This window comes from Nelumbo lutea, chromosome 1 (genome assembly GCF_056320005.1).
Source record: "Nelumbo lutea isolate HS-2025 chromosome 1, American lotus-T2T, whole genome shotgun sequence".
Classification (NCBI taxonomy): Eukaryota; Viridiplantae; Streptophyta; class Magnoliopsida; order Proteales; family Nelumbonaceae; genus Nelumbo; species Nelumbo lutea.
Window position 1 is genome coordinate 85931346 of NC_142684.1, and position 22393 is coordinate 85953738.

Here is a 22393-nt window from a genome sequence, read left to right on the forward strand (position 1 = left end):
CAATTTCTCTAAAAATAAACTTGAGCTTCCAAGGCGCTGATGTGATGTTTTTGACCCAAGAGATGACCAATAGAGAGTCTCCTTCAATTTCTAAGTCTGTTGTTCCTGTCTGCTCAGCCATCTTTAGACATTGAAGTAGGGCTAGAGATTCAGCCTGTATTGAGTCACCATAACCTATTGGTCCAGTGTAGAGTGCCACCACCACACCCAGATAATTCCTAAACACACACCCAATGCCTGCCCTTCCAGGGTTGCCAAGAGAACTCCCATCAAAATTCAGTTTTAGTTTGCTCCATGCTGGTGCCTTCCATTCCATGCTTACAAAAACTTTGGGTACATCTGTTTGTGCTAGAGATTCAGCCTGTATTGAGTCACCATAACCTATTGGTCCAGTGTAGAGTGCCACCACCACACCCAGATAATTCCTAAACACACACCCAATGCCTGCCCTTCCAGGGTTGCCAAGAGAACTCCCATCAAAATTCAGTTTTAGTTTGCTCCATGCTGGTGCCTTCCATTCCATGCTTACAAAAACTTTGGGTACATCTGTTTGTGCTATTTCAGCCCAATTTCTTAGTATCTCATTCATGGAGTAGTTTCTGAGTATCTCCATGGTCTTCACCCAATGTGCAGTTCTGATTTTTATGGGTTCAATAACTTCCTCCATAGTATTGCTTTTTTCCTGAAAAGATTCTTAGGTTTCTTTCCTCCCATATAGTCCATACTGTAGCTGCTCTCACTGCCTTCCATATGCATTTTCCCCTTTTCTTCTGTTTGACACAGGAAAGAGGGGCTGAATAGACTTACCGCATCCTGTAGGGGAGCCCATTTGCATCCAAAGAGAGAACAAAAAACATTCCAAAATACCAGAAGCAAAAAAGCTGGATAATAGTAAGTGGGTTAGAGTTTCACCACATCCCAAACAAAGGACACACGCATGAGGAGAGAGGCAATTGTTTGGCCTCCTTTTCTATAGCACATCACGTGTTTACCTTCCCTAGGAACACTTCCCAACAGAAAGCTTGTACTTTTGGAGGGATCGGTTTAGTCCAAATTTCTCTCGCTGGGAAGTTCACCCCCATATGGTTAATACGAGTGAGCAAACCAAAGAAAGATGCACAGAAAAATAAACCATCAGAAGTTGGGGACCACACTCTACAATCAGCTATAGATTGGTCCAAGTAAACCCTCGCAAGTGTTGAAATCAATAGCACTAGAGACTCACACTCATTTTCCCACAATCCTCTTCTAAAACCAAAATCCCAAGAGATCCCTGATTCTGAAAGCACACCAAACCTAGCAATAGGTTTGTTTTTATAGTTTGATAAAGAGTAGAGGTCTGGGAAATTGAACATAAGAGGCACATCCCTAACCCAAAGGTCTTCCCAGAATAAAACTTTGTTGCCACAACCAACATCAAACCTGATAAATTGAAGAAAAGTTGGATATACCTCAAAGATTGCCTTCCAGGGAGAGGATGGAGCTGCATTGGGAGCTAATTTTGCATCCCAGACATTATCTATTTCACCATGTAAGCTTTTAATGACCCTGTGCCACAATCTTTCTTCCTCACAAGGGAATCTCCACAGCCATTTCCCTAGAAGGGCCTTGTTTCTCTTTATTAGGTTCCCTATACCTAATCCACCCTGGTCCTTAGGGTAACAAACTTGCTCCCATTTCACTAAATGATCTTTCTTTTCTTCACCTAGTTCCCACAAAAAGTCCCTCATAATCATCTCCAATTTCCTAGCTATTTTCATCGGGATCTTAAAGGTGGAAAGGAAATAAGTGGGAAGGTTTGCAAGAGTTGATTTTATCAAGGTGATTCTTCCCCACAAGGAAATAAAATTTCTCTTCCACATTGCCAACTTCTTCATGAACCTCTCTACCACCGGTTTTCAGAAGCTTTCACCTTTCAGATTCCCACCCAAGGGCATACTAAGTATTCTAGAGGCCAATTTTTCACTTCACAACCTAGCAAATTTGCCATGGCTTGGATGTTACCCCCTTCAATGTTGATTCCGGCTACACAACTTTTTCTCCAATTGACTTTCAATTTGGAGGCCTGCTGAAATTCATCCACCAATCTTTTCAGATTCCTTAAACTAGCTTCATTACAGCTTTTACAGAATTATTATGTCATCAGCAAATTGCAAATGAGACACCACCACTTCTGGTCCACCCATCCTCCAACCTTTAAACCAGTTTTCTTGATCAGCCTTGGTGATTTGTCTACTCAAAACCTCAGCCACAAAGGTGAATAAGAATGGAGATAAGGGATCACCCTATCTTAGTCCTCTTTTAGCCTGGAAGAAATCCTTTGCTACCCCATTCATCATAATAGAAAAATGTGTTGAGCTAATACATTCTTTAATTCACATCCTCCATTTTTCACCCAACCCCATCTTTTCCATTAAATCCAACAGGAAGGACCAATCCACCATATCATAAGCTTTTTCAAGGTCCAATTTACAAATCAAACATTTGCCACCTTGTTTTCTCCTAGCTGCCACACACTCATTTGCCACTAAAATTTGAACCACAATTTGTCTCCCCTCTACAAAAGCTACTTGGTTCAAAGAGATAATATAGGGCAATACAGTCTTCAACCTACCAGCCAGGACTTTTAACAACGATTTTATACAAGCTACCCACTAGACTTATCAGCCTGTAATCCTTGGGGGTTTTGGCCTCCTTTTTTGGCACCAAAGCAATAAAAGTTGCATTTGCTCCAGGCGATAATTTTCCTTCTTGATAGAACTCCACAAATACATCCATTAATTCATCTTTCAAAATTTCCCAACAATTCTAATAGAAAGCCATTGAAAATCCATCCAACCCCGGTGCTTTAGATCTATCCATCAAGAATATTGCTTCATGTATCTCCTCAATAGTGAAGGCTCTTTCTAGGAGGTTAACTTCGGATTTTGGCACTCTGCCCCACTGTAAATCTCCCAATTCTGCCATGTTTTCATCAGAGGATGCTAGGATTGACTTAAAGTGATCCACAAAGCAGCTTTCAATTTCCTCTTTTGCAGTTATCACTCTTCCATCCACCTCTACACTGGAAATTTGGTTCTTCCGTCTTCTCCTGTTTGCTAGAGAGTGGAAAAAACTGGTATTTCCATCCCCTTCCATAAGCCATTTACATCTAGATTTTTGCCTCCAAGAAATCTCTTGTTTTCTTAGAACCACTTCCAATTGCACTTTTAAGTTCCATCTTTCTATTCTATCCTCCACCCAACACTCTTTCCAGGCCTCCTTTTGGTCCACTTCCTCTATTTTCTTGGCTAATTCCTCCTTTATGACCTTAACTTTTCCAAATTCTTCTTTGTTCCACTCCTTGACCTTTTCCTTCAATCTTTTCAATTTCTTAGAGAATCTCACCACTTTATTTCTAGCCCTTATCCCATCTTCTGACCACTATTCTTTTACCTTTTGCAAAAAGTTTGGAACTTCTAGCCACATGTTTTCAAATCTAAAAGGTGTGGGACCACCAATAAGATTTTCTTGGTAAAGGCTTAAAGGGCAATGATCAAAAGTCACTCTAGGTAAGGCTTTTAGTGTCAAAGTGCCCCACAACTCTTCCCAATCAATGGAGAACAGCAATCTATCCAGTTTTGAGCACACTTGATTTTCTTGGAGATTTGATCAGGTGAAAGGGGCTCGTAACAAGGTAGTCTCTTTTAGTTCTAGGGGCTCAATCAAGGAATTGAAGTGTTTCATGCTAGATGTTAAGGGTTAGTTGGGGTTGTTTGTCTCATTTGTATATCTTATTACATTGAAATCCCCACCCAAACACCACGGACCCTCCCATATGCCTCTGACTGTAGCTAGCTCTTCCCAGAATGAGTTCCTCTCTCTATATGAATTTGGCCCATACACATTAGTCAACACCCACTCCCTTCCATCACTCATCCTCTTGGCTTTTATTGATACTGAGTATTGTCCTATTAGTTCCTCCTGACAGTCAACTTCCTCATTATTCCACATTGTAAGGATTTCACCCGAGGCACCCCACGACAGGGCAAAAGACCAACTTAAACCCCTGCAACTCTATATACTTCTTATCCACCTTCTGTCCAAGTCTGAAAGCTTTGTCTCCTATAACATGACTATAACCAGTCTCTCCTTTCTTATCACATTCCTAATGATTCTCCTTTTCTTTGCACTTCCTAAACCTCTTACATTCCAGCAGCACTTTCATTCCACCCTTTTTTCCTCGACCCTAACTCAATCCCAAATCCTATTCTCCTCTTTTCTTCTCCTCTTTTCTTCTCCCTTTTCCTATTTACAGTCTTCTCATAGGACACACCACAGGCTAGCCTTTCCACCTCGAGTGGATAGGCGCACTTGGGGACGATGATAGACCACAATCATCATCCCCCATCGGTGCAAGGGACCTATGCACATGACTTCTAAAAGGGTCACGTGACCCAACTTGAAAATCTTGGCCCAAATTAAACTTCTAGATCAGGTTATCCCGAGACCGACTTTTCATTTGTCTTTGTAAATTGAGTGCGAGGTGGCCCATTTTTCGATTGCAGCATCTCAGCATAGGATTTCTTTTGGGCCGTTGGATCCCATTTGCATTTTTTCAAAAAATCTCCCTTAAATGGCCAAGAGTTCTCCTTTAATCTATTGCCCAACTTTTCAGTTTCCATAAACGCTTGAGATGCAAAGTGAAAGGTGAAGTATATGCCTTCTCAAAGCAGGGCGCAAATTTAAAAATAAAAAATAGAACATTTAAAAAAAAAAAAGAAAACCTAAACATTTTCTCGCCACATGGATGTTTTTAGTTTCAAATTTCAATACAATTTCCACAATACATGGAGACCATGATGCAATTAGGGACTACTGCTTGTTGCAAAGGTAATAGCATAAGTTTCTACTCTCTTTTTTTTTTTTTTATCAGCAACAAGTTTCTACTCTCTTGACTGCAGAAGTTTCTATTTAGTGGACTCATTGGTATTGCTGATTCAACAAAAGCAGAAGTTTCTATTTTCTTGATTGCAAGGTTTTAAAAGCCTAGGGTGGTAGGAAAGTGCAAGGGACTCCTAGCGCTTGAGATGCAAAGTGAAAATTTAAAAATAAAAAATAGAACATTTAAAAAAAAAAAGAAAACCTAAACATTCTCTCACCACATGGATGTTTTTAGTTTCAAATTTCAATACAATTTCCACAATACATGGAGACTATGATGCAATTAGGGACTATTGCTTGTTGCAAAGGTAATAGCATAAGTTTCTACTCTCTTTTTTTTTATCAGCAACAAGTTTCTACTCTCTTGACTGCAGAAGTTTCTATTTAGTGGACCCATTGGTATTGCTGATTCAACAAAAGCAGAAGTTTCTATTTTCTTGATTGCAGGGTTTTAAAAGCCTAGGGTGGTAGGAAAGTGCAAGGGACTCCTAGCACTTGAGATGCAAAGTGAAAGGTGAAGTATATGCCTTTTCAAAGCAGGGCGCAAATTTAAAAATAAAAAATAGAACATTTAAAAAAAAAAAAAAGAAAGCCTAAACATTAAAAGGAATTAAATGTTTTAAAAAGAATATCGGCTCAAATTAAAATATATACGTATAGCATATAAAACATATTCAAGCTTCAAAGTGAAAATGTGGAAGCAAAAGAAAATGTATGTGAATCATACAAAAGTGCTTCAAGCACTCAACAATTCAAGCATTTGAAACTTTCAGCTGTTTATTCATCTCCTAGTATCATTATTTTGTGTAGTTAGTGTAGTGTTAAACATCTTCTATTACTAATCCTAGGAGATAAGGCCCTCTGCATTCATGAAAGCCCCCAGAGGCAAAGCCCAAACAAGTAGATGTGGTGGTCTGGAGTAGAATTTTTGCCCTGTATACATAAAGGGTTGGTTTGTGATTTTAGCCACAGTTTTCTTTTTTTCTTTTTTTTTTCTTTTTTTGAACTGCAAGCTAAAGTAATCCTTTCCAAAAACTTAAAGTATACAGAAGATTACCCCTATACAGTGAGGTTCTTTACAAAGAATACACGATCATATAATAAGCCCATACAACAAAACCCTCAATGCTATGAATTTACAAAAAGATTTCCCCAAACTAAAAAAGCATTTGTTCCTTTAAATAATTTATGGTCTGCCATCCATGACTGCACCTTGTTTTCCTTTAAATATTCAAGCATTTCTCTCCCCCCCCCCCACCCACACACACTCTACCCACCATAATGTTGCCTGACACTCCATGCCATTTTACCACCCTTACTCAAACCTTTTAAATCCCATGCTCCTAGAAAACACTTAATATCTTCCAGAAGCACAACTTCACCCCAAACAAATTCAGAAGGTTTGTCCATATCCTATAAGAAAATTGCAATGTAGCGATATGTGATCAGCTATTTCCACATTTCTGCTGAACAGAACACAGCCCAAACCAGCATTCACTTCTACTCCCCTTCTAATCAAGTTGTCTCTAGTTAAAGTTTTGTTCAAAACTGCAGTCCAAACAAAAAATGACAGCTTGGATGAACACTCTTGTTCCAAATTCTTGAACTTAGAAAATCAAAGATTCCACCCCTTGCTAAGCTGCTATAAAATGATTCAACAGTAAACTTGCCTGACTTCTCCAAGGCTCACATTCTTTTTCTTTTCTTTTTTTTTTTTTATCAGCAACACAAAATTGATTCATTAGATTAAAAAATAGAGATACCACAAAGAGTTGTGGGCACAAAAACAAAGCCCACCCAGAAACTATTCACTATTTACAAAGTTGCCAGAACATAGATTGTCTCTGAGTTCCTTGCCTTGCCAGACCATCAGCCAAACTGTTTACAGACCCCTCCTTATCCACCTTATTTGGATCATCATATCTTTAGAAATCTGCTTGAATATCCTGAGTTCATTCCTTTACTTCCATATGATTCCTTCCCTTTTTTTCAACCAGCCCACAACTACTTTTGAATCACCTTCAATAATCAGCTTAGTAATCCCCATTTCTTTAGCTTCCTCCACTCCACAGACTGCTGCCAATAATTCTGATCTCACCACATCTCCATGCTGAATAGGACCTGAGTACAAAGCTAGAATGTTTCCATTTTCTTCCCTAATTACCTCACCAATACCCGACGGTCCAGGATTGCCCATGCAACTACCATCAAAAGATGAAAGGCAGTCTCATCATACAACTTACATAAAGAGCACCAACTTGGGGACAAACACCAATTTGTTCTTTTCCTCTGAAGCAAATCACAGGTGTTAATGGAGCCATGAAACACTTCCCAACAAAAAGCACTGACTTTTGGAGGGGTGGGCTGAGACCATATCTCCTTAACAGGGAAATAAGGAGAGGGAGTGGTGGAGATAAGAGAATTCAAAAAGGACTTACAGGAAAATGAGCCCGATTGACTAAGGGTCCACACTCTAGAATCACCCTCCCCCAAACATACTGAACTCAACAGAAGAAGCAAAGCTGAGACATTGGAAATTTTAGATTCTCTCAGATTTCTAGTGAAGCCAAGATTCCAACTCAGGTATGAAAGGGATGAGGAAGAACTGGTAAAATCACAGATAGGTTTGCCTTTGAAACTAGAAAGCTCAAAATGAGAAGGAAAAACCACCAAAAGGGGGCCTTCCCCTACCCACATATCCTCCCAAAATCTAATTTTCTGACCCAAAGCCAAATCATATCTTATGTGATTGAGGAACACAGGAAGATTGTCATGGATATCCTTCCAAGGAGCAGCCAGAGTAGCTCTATGTAAGCAGCCTGCATCCCAAACGTTGTTTGAAAGCCCATGGATACTTGAAATAACTCTAGTCCACAGCCTCTCATTTTCTTTAGGAAATCTCCAAAGACATTAACTCAACAAGGCCAAGTTCTTCAACTTAACATTTCCAATGCCCAGACCCCCCCTCCAAGGTTCACATTCTCCTGTCCTCCCTTCCCCACTCAACCTTATATTATATAACTTCTGTAACAAATCAATGAGGGATCATACATTGGTTGCATTTGTGTTGCTTCTTTATTGGAAGTTTTGATGTTTGAGATCCATGTGAAAGAACCAAGGTTTCATGTATTTGAAAGGCCCTGTTTTTGGATTCATGGTGCTACTCAACGAGAGGTAGCCCATACCTACAACCCTCCCCAACCCTGGTGACAGTGTGATTTGATCCCAAGTCTCCACTACAATGAGCTAGTTGGTGTAAAAGACATAAGAATCTACTAAAATAACAAAGACACATTTAAAAAAGTATCACACCAGGGATGAGGCGCAAGGCACACCAAGGGCATGCCTTTTGAAAGGGGCTGCACCTTGGTTTAGAGCCTTCAGGTGAGGCACATTCCTTATAATGCGCCTCACGTATGCACCTAGGAAAGGCTTTTAAAGCACTGCTTGGGAGGCTTATGGATTGCAAGACAACATCGTCTTACCACTTTATCCATTGAAGAGGATTCAATAAATAACATTAGATGGAGTAGAGGGATAAGACATGGTCATCAGCATCCAGACACTTGTTCAACTAGAAGGGTTTGACCCACCCACACCTAACATAACCAAGCCCAAAGAAAAGGAATGGGCAATCTAGGTGGTACCCTTATATATGCTTGCCATGGCAAAGACTGATGAGCCACATCGTTTGGTTTGGTACCAATTAACCAGAAAGTGTAAGCTCACAGAAAACCGAGGAATGATGCAAACTAGATTACTAGAATAAAATATTGCCCCCCATCTTTTTTCCGCTTTGGTCCCCAACATTTTCATTTTTTATGGGCACATCTAACAAACTTAGAAATTGTTGGCCATATTGATATTCTCCAATCAGAGTCCTTTTTTTTTAATCTGGCAAATATTCCACATTTTCACAACTTGTCTTTGTAACCGAATGAACCCTCATGGCAATAAGCATCAATTATGGGCTTATAGTGAAAATACAATATATTGGAAGAAGAATTCAAATAACTTTTACTGATTAATTGATTTGTTGTAGTACTACTAACAATTAAATTGTTCATTGAAGAACTAAATAATTTAAATTTTAATGTTCAAATTTTAACACACACACACCTAGAGATATATAGACATGGTAGAGCCAATGAAAAGAAACATTGCATGACAAAATTAGCCATGGATTCAACATTGTCTGTTAGGCATTGTGTCCAAGAGTTACATAAACTTATTTACTAAAATTCTACAAATATAAGAAAAAATATTAGGAAAAGAAATATATCGAGACTTAAAATCATTTGTACAATGCCACTTACATAATACCAAACTAATGCACAACAGTTAGGGGTACAAGTTGGGTAGGCCCAACCCGAGCCCAGACCAACTTAGCACATAACTTTACACAGGATAGGCTTGGATTTTCGGTCCTCGGATTGGGCTTAGGCTCAAAAGTTCGGGTTTTTCAACTTTTAAGGTTGGCTTCAGGTCTAGCCCTTAGGTAGCCCGACCTGATTATATCCATGTATATATGTGATGGGGGTAGAAGTAGCCTCTAGTAAACTCCAAACACATGGCAGCTACCTCCTGCTACAAGTGCTCACCTCAGTCAACCGGTGCCACCTCGGACCAACAGAGCTCATCTCTAGGGGTGTAAACGGATCGAATTCGAATCCGATTAGAAAACCCAATATCTGAATTCAATTCGATATCTAACGGACATTGAAAATTCATATTCAAATTTTAATAAATTTACCTTACCTTTCAAAATTAATTTTAATAAATTCACCTTACCTTTCAAAAAAAATTAATATTCAAATTCGAATTTGAATTCGATTAAATATTTGAATGTTTGATTCGATTCGAATTCAACCAATTAATTATTTTAGGTAATTAAAAAATATATAAAATAAATATTTTATTTATATAAAGTACATAAATATATAAATTATTTATATAATTTATTATTATATAAATTATATAAAACATTTGAATATTTTATATATTATATATAAGAATTAAATAATCAGTCGAACTCAGATATTTATCGAATTGAATTAGGTCATACCCAAATTTGAATCCGATTAGCTAATCGGTATGAATAGGATATCTGAATTCAACCGATTACGATATTCGAATTATCCAAATTCAATTCGATTATATCGAATCTCGAATTCGAAATCAGTTTTTTGAATATCGTTGACACCCCTACTCATCTCGGGCACCCAAGTTTCATCTCAAACTAACGTGGCTCACCCCAGGCAACCCAGCCTCTGCTTTGGTTAAACTATCGTGTCACTAAGGGTAAAAGGGTAGCTCGGCTTACAAGTCCAATTGTATGCATAAGAAAGCACACTTCACCAATGCGAGCTGCACTAGAAGAAATACACCCAAGCCTCACCATGTGTACGCGGGAACGACCACCTGGCAGTGCCATCGCCACATCCGCCCATCTTGTCAATTAGTGGGCCTCAGGCTTCCTCCATGCGCAAACAACATGGCAATGAACCACCTGAATGTGTCCCACAACTCGTCCAGGTGTTATGTCTTCACCACCAAGTATCTTGGCCCATAGCAAGGTGTCCAACACCTCTCCAACATGTTTTGTTTGGCACAAGTGCCCTCAATCTATATAAAGGTCAGTTGAGCATTCATTATACACTTTTTGGCTTCATTAATTACTGCTAACTACAACTCAGCCCTTACTGACTTGCTCATTGAAGTAACAAGCCCGAGATATCACCCTATGCCCTCTGACTTCCTTCTCTTGCAGGTACTCTACCGACCACTGAGCTGCCTCTGGGCCCATACAGTGACTTTTGATCTTCATCAATATGCATATATAGACACATATTTGCATGCATACATGCATATATGCATTTTTTTAATAAAACTTACATATATGCATTAATGCATACATGCATAGGTGTATATCAATTTTTAGTTTGGGCTGATTGACCAACCTGAGCCCAACTTGGGTGCATCAAATTTTAGTGCGGGTGAGGCTCAAGTTGGATAGTTCAGGCTGACCTCGAGCTTAGGCGTTAGGCCCAATTCTTAGGGCTGGACCTAGGTTGAGTTAAAACCAAGCCAAGCACACCTGGCTTGCACCCTTAACGACAATTTTCATTCACTACTTCAAATACCAAGATTCAAAAGGGCACCCATCCAAGATTGTTACTTTAGTTGCTTGAAGATCACCACTTCTGATTGTACAACAAAGTTTGATGCATAACCAGAATGTGCATTTAGACTCATGGATGCACACAGTCAAATTTTGCAATCCACGGTGAAGGGGAGCACTTGCACTTGCCCTTAGATAATGAATCAATATTTAAGGGTGAGGATGCACCTACTTTTGAGAAATTAGATCACTAATCTGCCAAGCCTTCAAGAAAAGTCATTGTGTGGTTAAAGGATGAGCAGAAGGTAGCTTGGAGCTAATAGATATGTCTTCAGAGAGCTAAAAATATTAATAGAGGACCTATAAGCACAAGTGAAATGGACTCCAAGCCCAAGGGCTGCCAATGGGTTGGCAGATGAACTAGCAAAACAAGGGTATCAAGAGATTAATAATTGTACTGGGGCCAAATTGGTTTAGATTCTCTCTTTTTTTTTTTTTTGGAGGTTAGCCAAGGCCAGCCTCCTTAGTTGGGTCTTTCTGTCTTGACGCACTTATACTTCAGTTAATTAATAAAATTCAGTCTGCTACCCATCAAAAAAAAAATCCCAAGCCTTCAATAGGTACAAAGACGAACATGTTTTCTTTAGCTGCATGGTAAGATGGTAAGATTAAAAGAAAGAATGGTCGGAGGTGTTGAAGATGGTAAAAATAAAACACATCAACATCAAGACATGCAAGATATGACATCAATTAAAAAAACATATCTGCAAAAACATTAAAATGGAGAGAATTTGAACCTAATATCAACATGTTTTCTTTAGCTGCATGGTAAGATGGTAAGATTCAAAAGAAAGAATGGTCGGAGGTGTTGAAGATAGTAAAAATAAAACACATCAACATCAAGATATGCAAGATATGACATCAATTAAAAAAACATATCTGCAAAAACTTTAAAATGGAGAAAATTTGAACCTAATATCAAATGAAATGCCACTTTTCCTTTCCACAAACTTAATAATTGGTACACGAGCCTTTGCTATCACCTGAAAAATGGAGAAATATCACATTAGATTATAGTCTTCAATGTTAAATATGCCACTAGTGATCAGAAATAACTTACCTGTATTTGCTTAGCAATACCTCTCTGGGATAAGGCCCTAGAAAGAGCTTTTAAACCAATTTGTGGAGTTTTGACCTTGGACTCCAAAATCACAACCTGAACAATACTTGCATTAAATTAGATATTTAGATAAAACCCTTTTTGTATTACTTATGACAATCAAAAGAGTGTAGTAACCAATGAAAGAAAAAAGAATGAGATAATACAAGCTTTTAAGGTACACATGGTACCAAAGGTAGCACTAACCCAAAAAAGAGGATAATCTGTAAGATGTACCAATAGGAATAGAAGTACTAAAATATTACCTCCTTCCTACTCTAAAAAAGGGGCTCATCTGTAACCCTAGACAATGACAAACCCCTACTGTCCATACTCTGAAAAACTTCTTCCTTCCTGATGGATGACCCACTCAATGACACCTTTTTATCAACCATCCAATGATACCTTTGCAGCCCTTATTTTGATGCTTTCATGGATTATGGTGACATCTCTTTGCCATTCTTGTAGTAGTACCTTAAATCTAGTTTAACAATTAATTTTTTCCCCTTTACTTGAACTCTAATCTTGCATTTTTAGGAACAGTTCACTTACAGCAACTTGCTGTGAGAAATATTTTGGAAAGTGCTTGATGTGGCTATTTCAGCCATCTAAATCATATCTTGCCTTGGTGGCAGTCCCTATTTCTTCCCTTAAATTCACCAAAACCTCACTCTAAATTTCTATAACAGGTTTATCTATCACTCCAGCATCATTTGTGATCAAAATATAAGTCATTTAGGTACACTCAGTTGGTTCAATAATAATCTTAAATATTATGTTGTGTCGGTGCCTTGAATTCCAAGTGTGATCGCACTCCATGACCCGACCCAAACAAAGTGGAGAAAAAGTTTAAGGAAAATTTTCATAGTGGTCTATGGTGGAAGCGAAGGGCTTGGCCAAGCCTGTAGCCCACCACTACCACCCCCTGGGGTGTGGGAGCAGAGCCCCCACAGTATGGACTCGCAGAGACAAGTAGAGATCACTAGTATCCAGTGTGACAGCATATTGGATCTCACAGACAGGTGAACCTAGTAGAAAGATGGATCTCACAGCTCATCTGGATCTTGCAGGACTCCAGACTAGTAGTAGCCTGGCCCTGTTATCGCAGGCTGATCTCACAGTTAGGACTCGCTAGACTCATAGGAGTGATCTCACATGAAGAGCAAGATCAGTTAGTTAACAACTTGTAGGGACCATTCCAATTAGGTCTTTTCTCATATTAATAGCCACGTATCTTGCATAAAAAATTATCTAGTATCTTGGAGTCCAAGAAAGAAAACAAGACAGTGTGTGAAAGAGACAGGGAAACTAGAGCAGTGGGTATATTGGGAGTAGGGGTGAGCATTTGGTTTGTTCGGTTAAAAACCGAACCAAATAAACCAAAAATTCCAAAACCGAAACCGAAATTTTCGGTTCGGTTTTCAGTTATTTCAGTTAAAACTGAATTTTAATAATGTAATATTATATATATTATAGCATATAATATATATTATATAATATATATTACATATTATAATATATATTATATATTATAATATATATTACATATTATAATATATATATATATTATACATTATATGTTACATATTATATATTATATATTATTTATTATTTACTATTTATTATTTATTATTTACTATTTATTATTTATTATTTATTACATATTATATATTATATATTTTATATTACATATTATATACCAAAGTTTGGTTAATTTGGTTTAACTGATTTTCCAATTCTAAAAACCAAAACCGAAATTTTTTGTTCGGTTTTAACCAAATTACGCTCACCCCTAATTGGGAGTAAAGGATTGGTGAGAGGTTGTAAACATTATAACTATAAATTTGTATTGCTGATGGTGGATTTATTTTCCTCTAATGCCTGTGGACATAGGCTATAAGCTGAACCACATAAATCCTTGTGTGCTATGTTTGTGTATTTATTCCGTTTTTTCTATTGTCAATTGTTTTACTACTCCTTGTATTGTTAGTGTTAGAATGCTCGAGTCAGGGGTATTTTGGTCATTCTGGTGTATCTTATTGAAAGTGAAATGTCTATTGTATCTGAGTTTAAGTTATGTGTCCCATCTTCTATGAGGGACAAAATTGTCTTTCTTGTAACTCAAGCTTTTCATGAATAAAAGTCAAGTGGGTCGACTAGGAGAGGTACTTTTGTACATCCTCTCTTCTAGTCTGGCCGAACACTCTTCTCCTCTCCTTCTTCTTCTTTCTCTTTTCTTTCTTCTTTCTTCTTCTCTACTTTGACCTATAAACAACTAGGGTTTGTTCACATGGTATCAGAGCATTAAGGTCTGGTGTTCGTTTTCTTGTTGTTGTCTTCTTCCTGGGTTCGCCGCCAGCTTCACAGTAGGTTTCATCATCCTACAGCTGATCTGATTGAAGACTCGATAAAGGGCTGAAAAGGAGTTGTCGTTTTGAGGGCCTAGAGGTGAGAATGCCTCTGGTCGGTGCTGTGGTGGTCGTTGAAGTGGTATACTAGACCCTCTATTCAGTGTACGAAGAGGGCTGGTCGTATACAGGTATGGACACTGCTGTCGTGTGTTCAGAAATGGATTGTGAATGCTGATTTTTTTTGTGTGCTTCGAAAGTTAGTTGTTGTGGTGCTGGGTGAAACTGATACACATACCAGTCATGTTTTTTTGTGTGTTTTCTTGCTCACATGTGTGCTGAAAGAAGAGTGGTAGACTGCTGATGTCCACGACAACAGTGGTGTAGTGTTGATTGTGTTGTGGTGGCTGACATATCTATGTTTTTAAATGCTTAAAAGTGAACCCCTATACCTTGTGTGTAATCAGTTTTGCAGTTTGCAGAACAAGTGTTCGATGAAATGATTGAAAATTTTCAGTAGTGGTGTGTTGGTGGTAAATGGTCCTGTAGTGTGCAGTCCAAGTGTTTGATGTGTTGACTAAATGATTTCATCTTTAGACTGTAGTGTGTAATGTGCAGTTGAAGAATGTGGAGTTGGTGGTATTGTAAGTGAGATAAGTCTTCTGACAAGTGTGAGATTGTGGTGTATATTCAGAGGAGACATAATTGAGATGGCTTCAACTGTAGTTGGGAATGACAACAAAACAGGCATCATGCTCTCTTCAGATTATCTAAGTGTTCAAATGACATCCATCAAGTTGAATGGTGAGAACTATGTACCATGGGCAAAATCTATGGACGTGTTCTTGAAGGCCAAGAGGAAAGTAAAAACATGTGAGGGAGAAGAAACCTACCTATGATTCTCCTGGGTTCAGTGATTGGGAACAAGATGATGCACAGATAATGACATGGCTTTGGAACAGCATGGAACCAAAGATTAGTGTGAACTTCATGTTCCTAGATACAGCCAAAGAGATCTGGGATCATGCTATAAAAGTTTTACCCTGGACAAGACAACACAACTAGGGTATATCAGTTATACCAAAAGTACTTCAATTTGAAACAAAGAAGTCAAAGCTTAGAAGACTATTATGCAAATTTGAGAAACATCCGCAATGAGCTAAATGTGTATCACCCTCTCACATCAGATGTCCAGATCCAACAACAGCAACGTGAACAGCTTGATGTGACTAGGTTTCTTGTGGGCTTAAAGGCTGAGTATGAGCCTGTCAGAGCACAGATATTGGGGGGATCAGCTCTCCCCTCACTTGAAGAAGTTTTTGCCCGTCTAAAGAGGACATCCATTGACCCAGTGGAACATTCTTCCTTCTCTGATAGATCTGGTTTGTTAGTGACTAAAGGGAGTAATCGTGGAAATAGAAGTGGTGGTGGCAGCAGTGGCCCTCCAATCAACCGTGGTGGGCACATGTTTAACCGGGCGAGTGGCCGGACTGGAGGTCGTGAGTCAGGGGGAGACCGTGGAAAAGGAAGGGGTAATGCTCAGAGAAAATGTACACATTGTGGCTTAGAGGGGCACACAGTTAATTTCTGCTATGATTTGCGTGGTCCACCCAACACTTGGGCTAACCATGTTACATCTAAGAGTAGTAGCACAATTACTGAAACCCAGCAAACTGCACCAACCTCCTCCACACCCACTTGTGCTTCCGAACAGGAAATGGTGAGTGTACCACGGGCAATATATGAGCAGTTCCTTCAAACAACTCAACAGAACATAGCTACACTTGCCCATTCAGGTATGACTTGTTTAGCTTCCAAAGCCTCACCCTGGATCATTAATTCTGGCGCCTCGGACCATATGTCTGGGACTCCTGATGTATTTCCTTCCCTTTCTCGCACCTCCACATCTCAGATAGTTACACATGCTAATGGTTCTACATCTCCTATTTGTGGTGTTGGTGATGTTGATCTCTCCTCATTGTCTTTAGCATCTGTTTTAAATGTTCCTAAGTTCCCTTTTAACCTTATGTCTGTTAGCAGATTAACCAAGTCCCTTAATTGTTCTGTAACCTTCTATACTTCTTCCTGTGTGATTCAGGATCTCAAGGCGGGGACGAAGATTGGTGGAGGGCATGAAACCGGTGGATTGTATTACCTTGATGGTGGGGGCCCTCCAGTGGCTTTTCAGTCGTCTCTTACTCCTCTCCAATGGCACTGCAGACTTGGTCATCCCTCTCTCAAGACTTTGAAGCTGCTAGTTCCTTCCTTGAGTCATCTTTCATCATTAGATTGTAAGTCATGTCAGTTGGGAAAACATCATCGAGTCTCATTTAGTCCAAGAACTGATAGTCGTGTCTCAAGTCCTTTTGTTTTAGTTCATTCTGATGTATGGGGTCCAGTTAAAGTTGTGTCATACAATGGATTTAAGTATTTTGTAATCTTTGTTGATGACTTTTGAAAGATGACATGGATCTATCTTATGAAAGACCGTAGTGAATTGTTCTCTATTTTTCAGAAATTCCATGCTGAAATACGCACTCGGTTTGGTGTTCATATGAAAATACTTCGCTCCGATAATGCCAAAGAATACATTTCAACAATACCTACACCCCACAACAAAACGGTGTAGCTGAACGAAAAAATAGACATCTTCTTGAAATTGCTCGGTCCTTGATGATCAATATGCATGTCCCAAAGCATTTTTGGAGTGATGCTGTTCTTACATCCTGTTTTTTGATAAATCGGATGCCCATGTCAATCCTTGGAAGTCAATCCCCTTTCTCCGTGTTGTTCCCCACTTTGTCTCCCTTTCCTCTCACCCCAAGAGTCTTTGGTTGTATTTGTTTTGTTCAGCACTTGGGGCATGGAGTAGACAAACTAGATGTTCGAGCTACAAAGTGTATTTTTCTTGACTACTCAAGGACTCAGAAAGAGTACAAGTGTTATAACCCTAAGTGTCATAAATCGTTTGTGTGCTCTGATGTCACCTTCTTTGAATCAGTTCCCTTTTTCTCCAATGCCGGGATGTCTTCTTCTCCCTCTGTGGTTCCTCTTCCTATTCCAGTTGTGGACCCCCTTCCCGTAGTTCCCACTCCTACTGCAGATGCACATCATATGCCGGTTACTACAGAGAGGCCGCCAATTACTCAAGTGTATACTCGCAGAAGTGTTTCGGCTCCTCCTCCACTTCAGCACCCGTCGACAGATCCTACTACTGCCCCTTCTCCCTCAGATCTTCATCTCTTTATTACTTTGCGGAAAGGTAAACGTACTTGTACTTCTCATCCCATTTCAGACTATGTTTCCACTGCTCACCTTTCTGCTTCCCATTGCAAGTTTATATCATTACTCTCATCGGTTCCCATTCCCAAGACTGTACAAGAAGCCCTTGTCTCTCCAGGGTGGCGGCAAGCCATGGAAGAAGAACTCTCGGATCTACAACATAATCATACGTGGGAACTCACCACCCTTCCTCCTGGTAAGCGCACTGTTGGGTGTAAATGGGTCTATACAGTGAAGCATCTTCCTGATGGCAGTGTCAAACGATTGAAGGCACGGTTAGTGGCCAAGGGCTATTCTCAGTTATATGGTGTGGACTATATGGAGACATTCTCTCTTGTGACTAAAATTGGTTCAGTTTGGGTGTTGATCTCATTAGCTACTATGTATGATTGGCCTCTCCTACAACTTGACATCAAAAATGCCTTCCTACATGGTGATCTTGTTGAGGAGGTGTATATGGAGCAACCACCAGGGTTTGTTGCTCAGGGGGAGATTAGTAAGGTGTACAGGCTCAAAAAAACAATCTATGGACTGAAACAATCTCCTCATGTATGATTCGACAGGTTCAGTGAAGTGGTAAAGGCCTTTGGGATGAAACAGTGTCAGGTTGATCATTTTGTGTTTAGCTATAACACAAAAGATGAGAAAATCTTGCTAGTCGTGTATGTGGATGATATTGTCATAACTGGAAGTGACAGCAATGGAATTGACAGGCTGAAAAATTCTTACATGACCACTTCAATACGAAAGATCTGGGGAAGCTAAAGTATTTCTTAGGAATAGAAATTGCGAGGTCAAAACAGGAGATCAACCTATGTCAGAGAAAATATGTTCTTGATCTACTTGAAGAAGCAGTGTTGTTAGGTGGATGCATGTGAAGAGTTTGATGATCCTGGAAGATACAGAAGGTTGGTGGGAGTGTTGAACTACCTATCCATTACCCGACCAGATATATCATTTGTTGTGAGTGTGGTGAGTCAGTTTATGCAACATCCCCGGGTTCCTCACTTGGAAGTTGTTCTAAGAATTGTTAGGTACCTAAAAGGTGCTCCGGGTCGTGGTTTGTTATACCAAAAATGATGACCTCTTGAGATAGTAGAGTACACAGATGTTGATTGGGCTGGCTCTATATCAGACAAGAGGTCAACCACAAGGTATTATACCTTCCTGGGTGGCAATCTTGTAACTTGGAAGAGCAAGAAACAAACAGTGATGGCAAGAAGTAATGCGGAAGCAGAGTACAGGGCTATGGCCCATACCACATGTGAACCAGTATGGCTGAAGAACCTACTACAGGAGATGGGTTTCTCAATTGACAAACCCATGAAACTATACTGTGATAACCAAGTTGTTGTTCACATCTCATCCAATGATGTCTTCCATGAAAGAACTAAACATATTGAGGTGGATTGTCACTTTGTGAGAGAAAAAGTGATAAGTGGAGTAATAACTACATCTCATGTGAGCTCAGGAAATCAGTGGGCAGATATCTTCACAAACGGAATGTCTCGGGGAAGAATAGATTACATTTGTAACAAGTTGAGACTATATGATGTATACTCCAGCTTGAGGGGGAGTGTTAAAATGCTCGAGGCAGGGGCATTTTGGTCATTCTGGTGTATCTTATTGACAGTGAAATGTCTATTGTATTTGAGTTTAAGTTATGTGTCCCATCTTCTATGAAGGACAAAATTGTCTTTCTTGTAACTCAAGTTTTTCATGAATAAAAGTCAAGTGAGTCGGCTATGATAGGTACTTTTGTACATCCTCTCTTCTAGTCTGACCGAACACTCTTCTCCTCTCCTTCTTCTTCTTCTTTCTCTTTTCTTTCTTCTTTCTTCTTCTCTACTTTGACCTAGAAATAACTAGGGTTTATTCATAGTTAGTACCCCCAAGTCCCAACATATTACAACCACAAAAAGAGATTGATAAAAAAGCAAAAAAAAAAAAAGAGAGAGAAAATAAATCATTAATAAAAAAGAGAAAAATACTTACATCGATATCACTAGTTGGAAGATAGAGGCCTGTCTTAAATGACCCAAACACTTCAACCTACAAAATATATATCATTGAAAGTCAAAAGAAAATTTGTCTATGTGGCTAGAAAAACTTTTATGTAACTAGAACTTAAGTGACAACAATGGTGCCACTGAAAGGGTGACTTGGTACAAGACCAAAAAAATTCCCAAAAAAGCTTGGGAAATGCCAACAGAAAAAATGAAAACCAATTGAAGTTGACTGACATCTGACAGATGTGATGGGCTGATGGCATTGGTTATGTGAATCTAAATGTAGAATGTTTAATGAATCAGAAGATGGAAAAAAGTAATGCATGAACAATAATGATGGTTAATAACAAGAACGGCAATTACATGTACCTAGATATGAACTTCCCTTACTCTAATTGATGATTCTGAAGATAGATTTCATACTGCATACCTTACAGTGGGGCCATATATATTTAATGACGTCAAAAACACACTCTACAGCAGTATTTCGTGATGCTTGCTCCTCTGGGGTTGGTGACAAAAAGCTACAAAAATCAAGTATCTCTGCCAATAATACACCTCGTAAATTTACAATGTAACAAAGAAACATGAACAACCAAGAAACAAATGCTAAAGAAAAATGCTTAGTTCTGAGCCAATATGTCATGGATTTCTAACTTCCTGTTGAACTGAAAAAAGCACTAGTACCCTATACTAGGGCAGACATTGGTGGCAAAAACATTGACATAGTATCTTGTCTTTACCTCCAATAACAACAGACGCTGTAAATTCAAAACTTAGGGGCCATTACTTGGTGTTGTGTTAAAATCTCAAGCTGGTAAGTGTGAAAATGCAGATTCGAATCCGAGAGCGGAACACTGCCCAAAAAAATGCCAAGGGTTAGAACTCTATCCAGCCTACCCCTCCCAAGACCCAGGCACCCAGTTGAGACCAACATTGGGTAATGGCCTTTTTTACTGTAAATTAGCATTTATTCAAAACTATAGGCTTCCTTTCAGATAAGCAAGTTCCCTTGACCATCCAACCACTCCCTCAGCTGGAAATCAAATGAGACAAATAGTAGTTCCAGGGCGCCCACGCTCCCACACCAATCGGGTGCATAGTACTGTCTCATTGATGCAAGCTGGTCAATGAGCACATACAATGGTACATTAATAAGTAGAATCGTAAATTACATGAGTCGTTTCTGGTTGACAGAACATCCATTGTATCCTTCCATCTCTCTCCATTTTTTATGTGAAATTTGACTTATCTTATTCTCAGGATTCACATTAATGCCATGAAATGTAAAAAAGTTCCAACTCTACATGGAAGAGATTTCGCATGTGGCATACTCTCCCCCCCCCCCCCAACTCTCTCCACATTAAGGTTCAGTGTCATACATAGCAATATGGTTTCCCATAGTTCATGGACCATTTGTTTATGTCTCTAATTAATGCAAATAAACTAGAACAAAAATAATACTACAAGCAACGCTAAAACTTCTACTGTCTATTTCTAATAAGGTTTTTAGACGAATCTGATATAAGGGGACATGTCGTTACCTTTGTGGAGCTGAATCATGGGGCTCCTGAACCGCTTGTTGGCTCGGAACCAGCCGACCTCCAACGTCCTATCCACTGGTCGAGACGAGGTAGGAGTGGCAACAGGAGGAGTCGCGGCGGTCGGTTGCCTCGACCCATCGACAACGTCGGCATCGACGTCTTCGACGTCAAGAGAGAAGTAGTCAGGCGCGGCAGTTTCAGGAGAATGGCAGTTCAATGAGCAAGAAGATATCTGGGTTCGGAATACAGAGTAGAGCTCGGGAGAGTCGGGACCGGAGAAGTCGGTTGATGGGACGGTTGAGGCTGATAGAGAGCCTAGGGTTTCGTATACGAAACCGTCGATCTCCATCTGGAACTGATTTGAGCCCGAAGCAACGACGAGAAGGAAAAACAAAAAGGAGGGAACTTGGCGAAGTAGAAGAGCAAAAGTTCGAAACCTTCAGGCTTCAGCTTCCAGCGTTGCCTGGGCGATTGGAGAAACAAATCAACAATAGAATGTGAAGTTGTGCAGATTGGGCGAGTTCACTTTGGCTCCTTTTGACGGTAGATATTAAAAGCACGTCACCCATGACCCATCTTATCATCCACCGCCAAAAGAAGGAAGCATTCTGCTTCCTCCTCTTATTTTTTTTAAGAAATCAAATTTTTCACGTTTGGCAACGTTGCGACTTGCCCTTGGTCGTTAAAACGAAACGCGCTGCACAATTTGCAACCGTCGTTACGCCGGAAAAGTTTTGGAGGAGAGCGCTCACGGAGTAAAGGCAACTGTCCCAAAGGCTCACAAGAACCTTTAAAAAACAAAGTCGAGCCCGGACCGTTTTAGCCCGCAATTAACACGGGCTGGGTTTAAATTTTCTATCTTCGGGCTGGGCCTAACCCCAAAACCTAGGGTTTTAAATTTTTTGGAATGTAATCCAATATTATCCAATTTTAGCTTGACCCGATTATATTGATGTGTATGTGCTATATATATACATATATATATATATATATATATATGCATATAT

The 22393-nt window shown here is 39.5% G+C and overlaps 1 protein-coding gene across 2 annotated transcripts in view; it reads right to left on the minus strand.

Moving 5' to 3' along the window:
* The window catches only part of LOC148875875 (Nucleotidyltransferase family protein), a 36534-nt gene extending 14382 nt beyond the window's left edge, over positions 1-22152 (minus strand). The window contains exons 1-5 of one of the 2 annotated variants that reach the window (XM_088965560.1): positions 21387-22152; positions 20273-20385; positions 19829-19885; positions 12165-12260; positions 12017-12087 (exon numbers count right to left, since the gene is read on the minus strand). In XM_088965560.1, the coding sequence (XP_088821686.1) occupies positions 12017-12087; positions 12165-12260; positions 19829-19885; positions 20273-20385; positions 21387-21735 (686 nt within the window). In that variant the 5' untranslated portion in view covers positions 21736-22152. The remainder of the gene's footprint in view (positions 1-12016; positions 12088-12164; positions 12261-19828; positions 19886-20272; positions 20386-21386) is intronic. The other variant, XM_088965559.1, reaches the window with a different exon arrangement.
* Between the last annotated feature and the right edge of the window lie 241 nt (positions 22153-22393).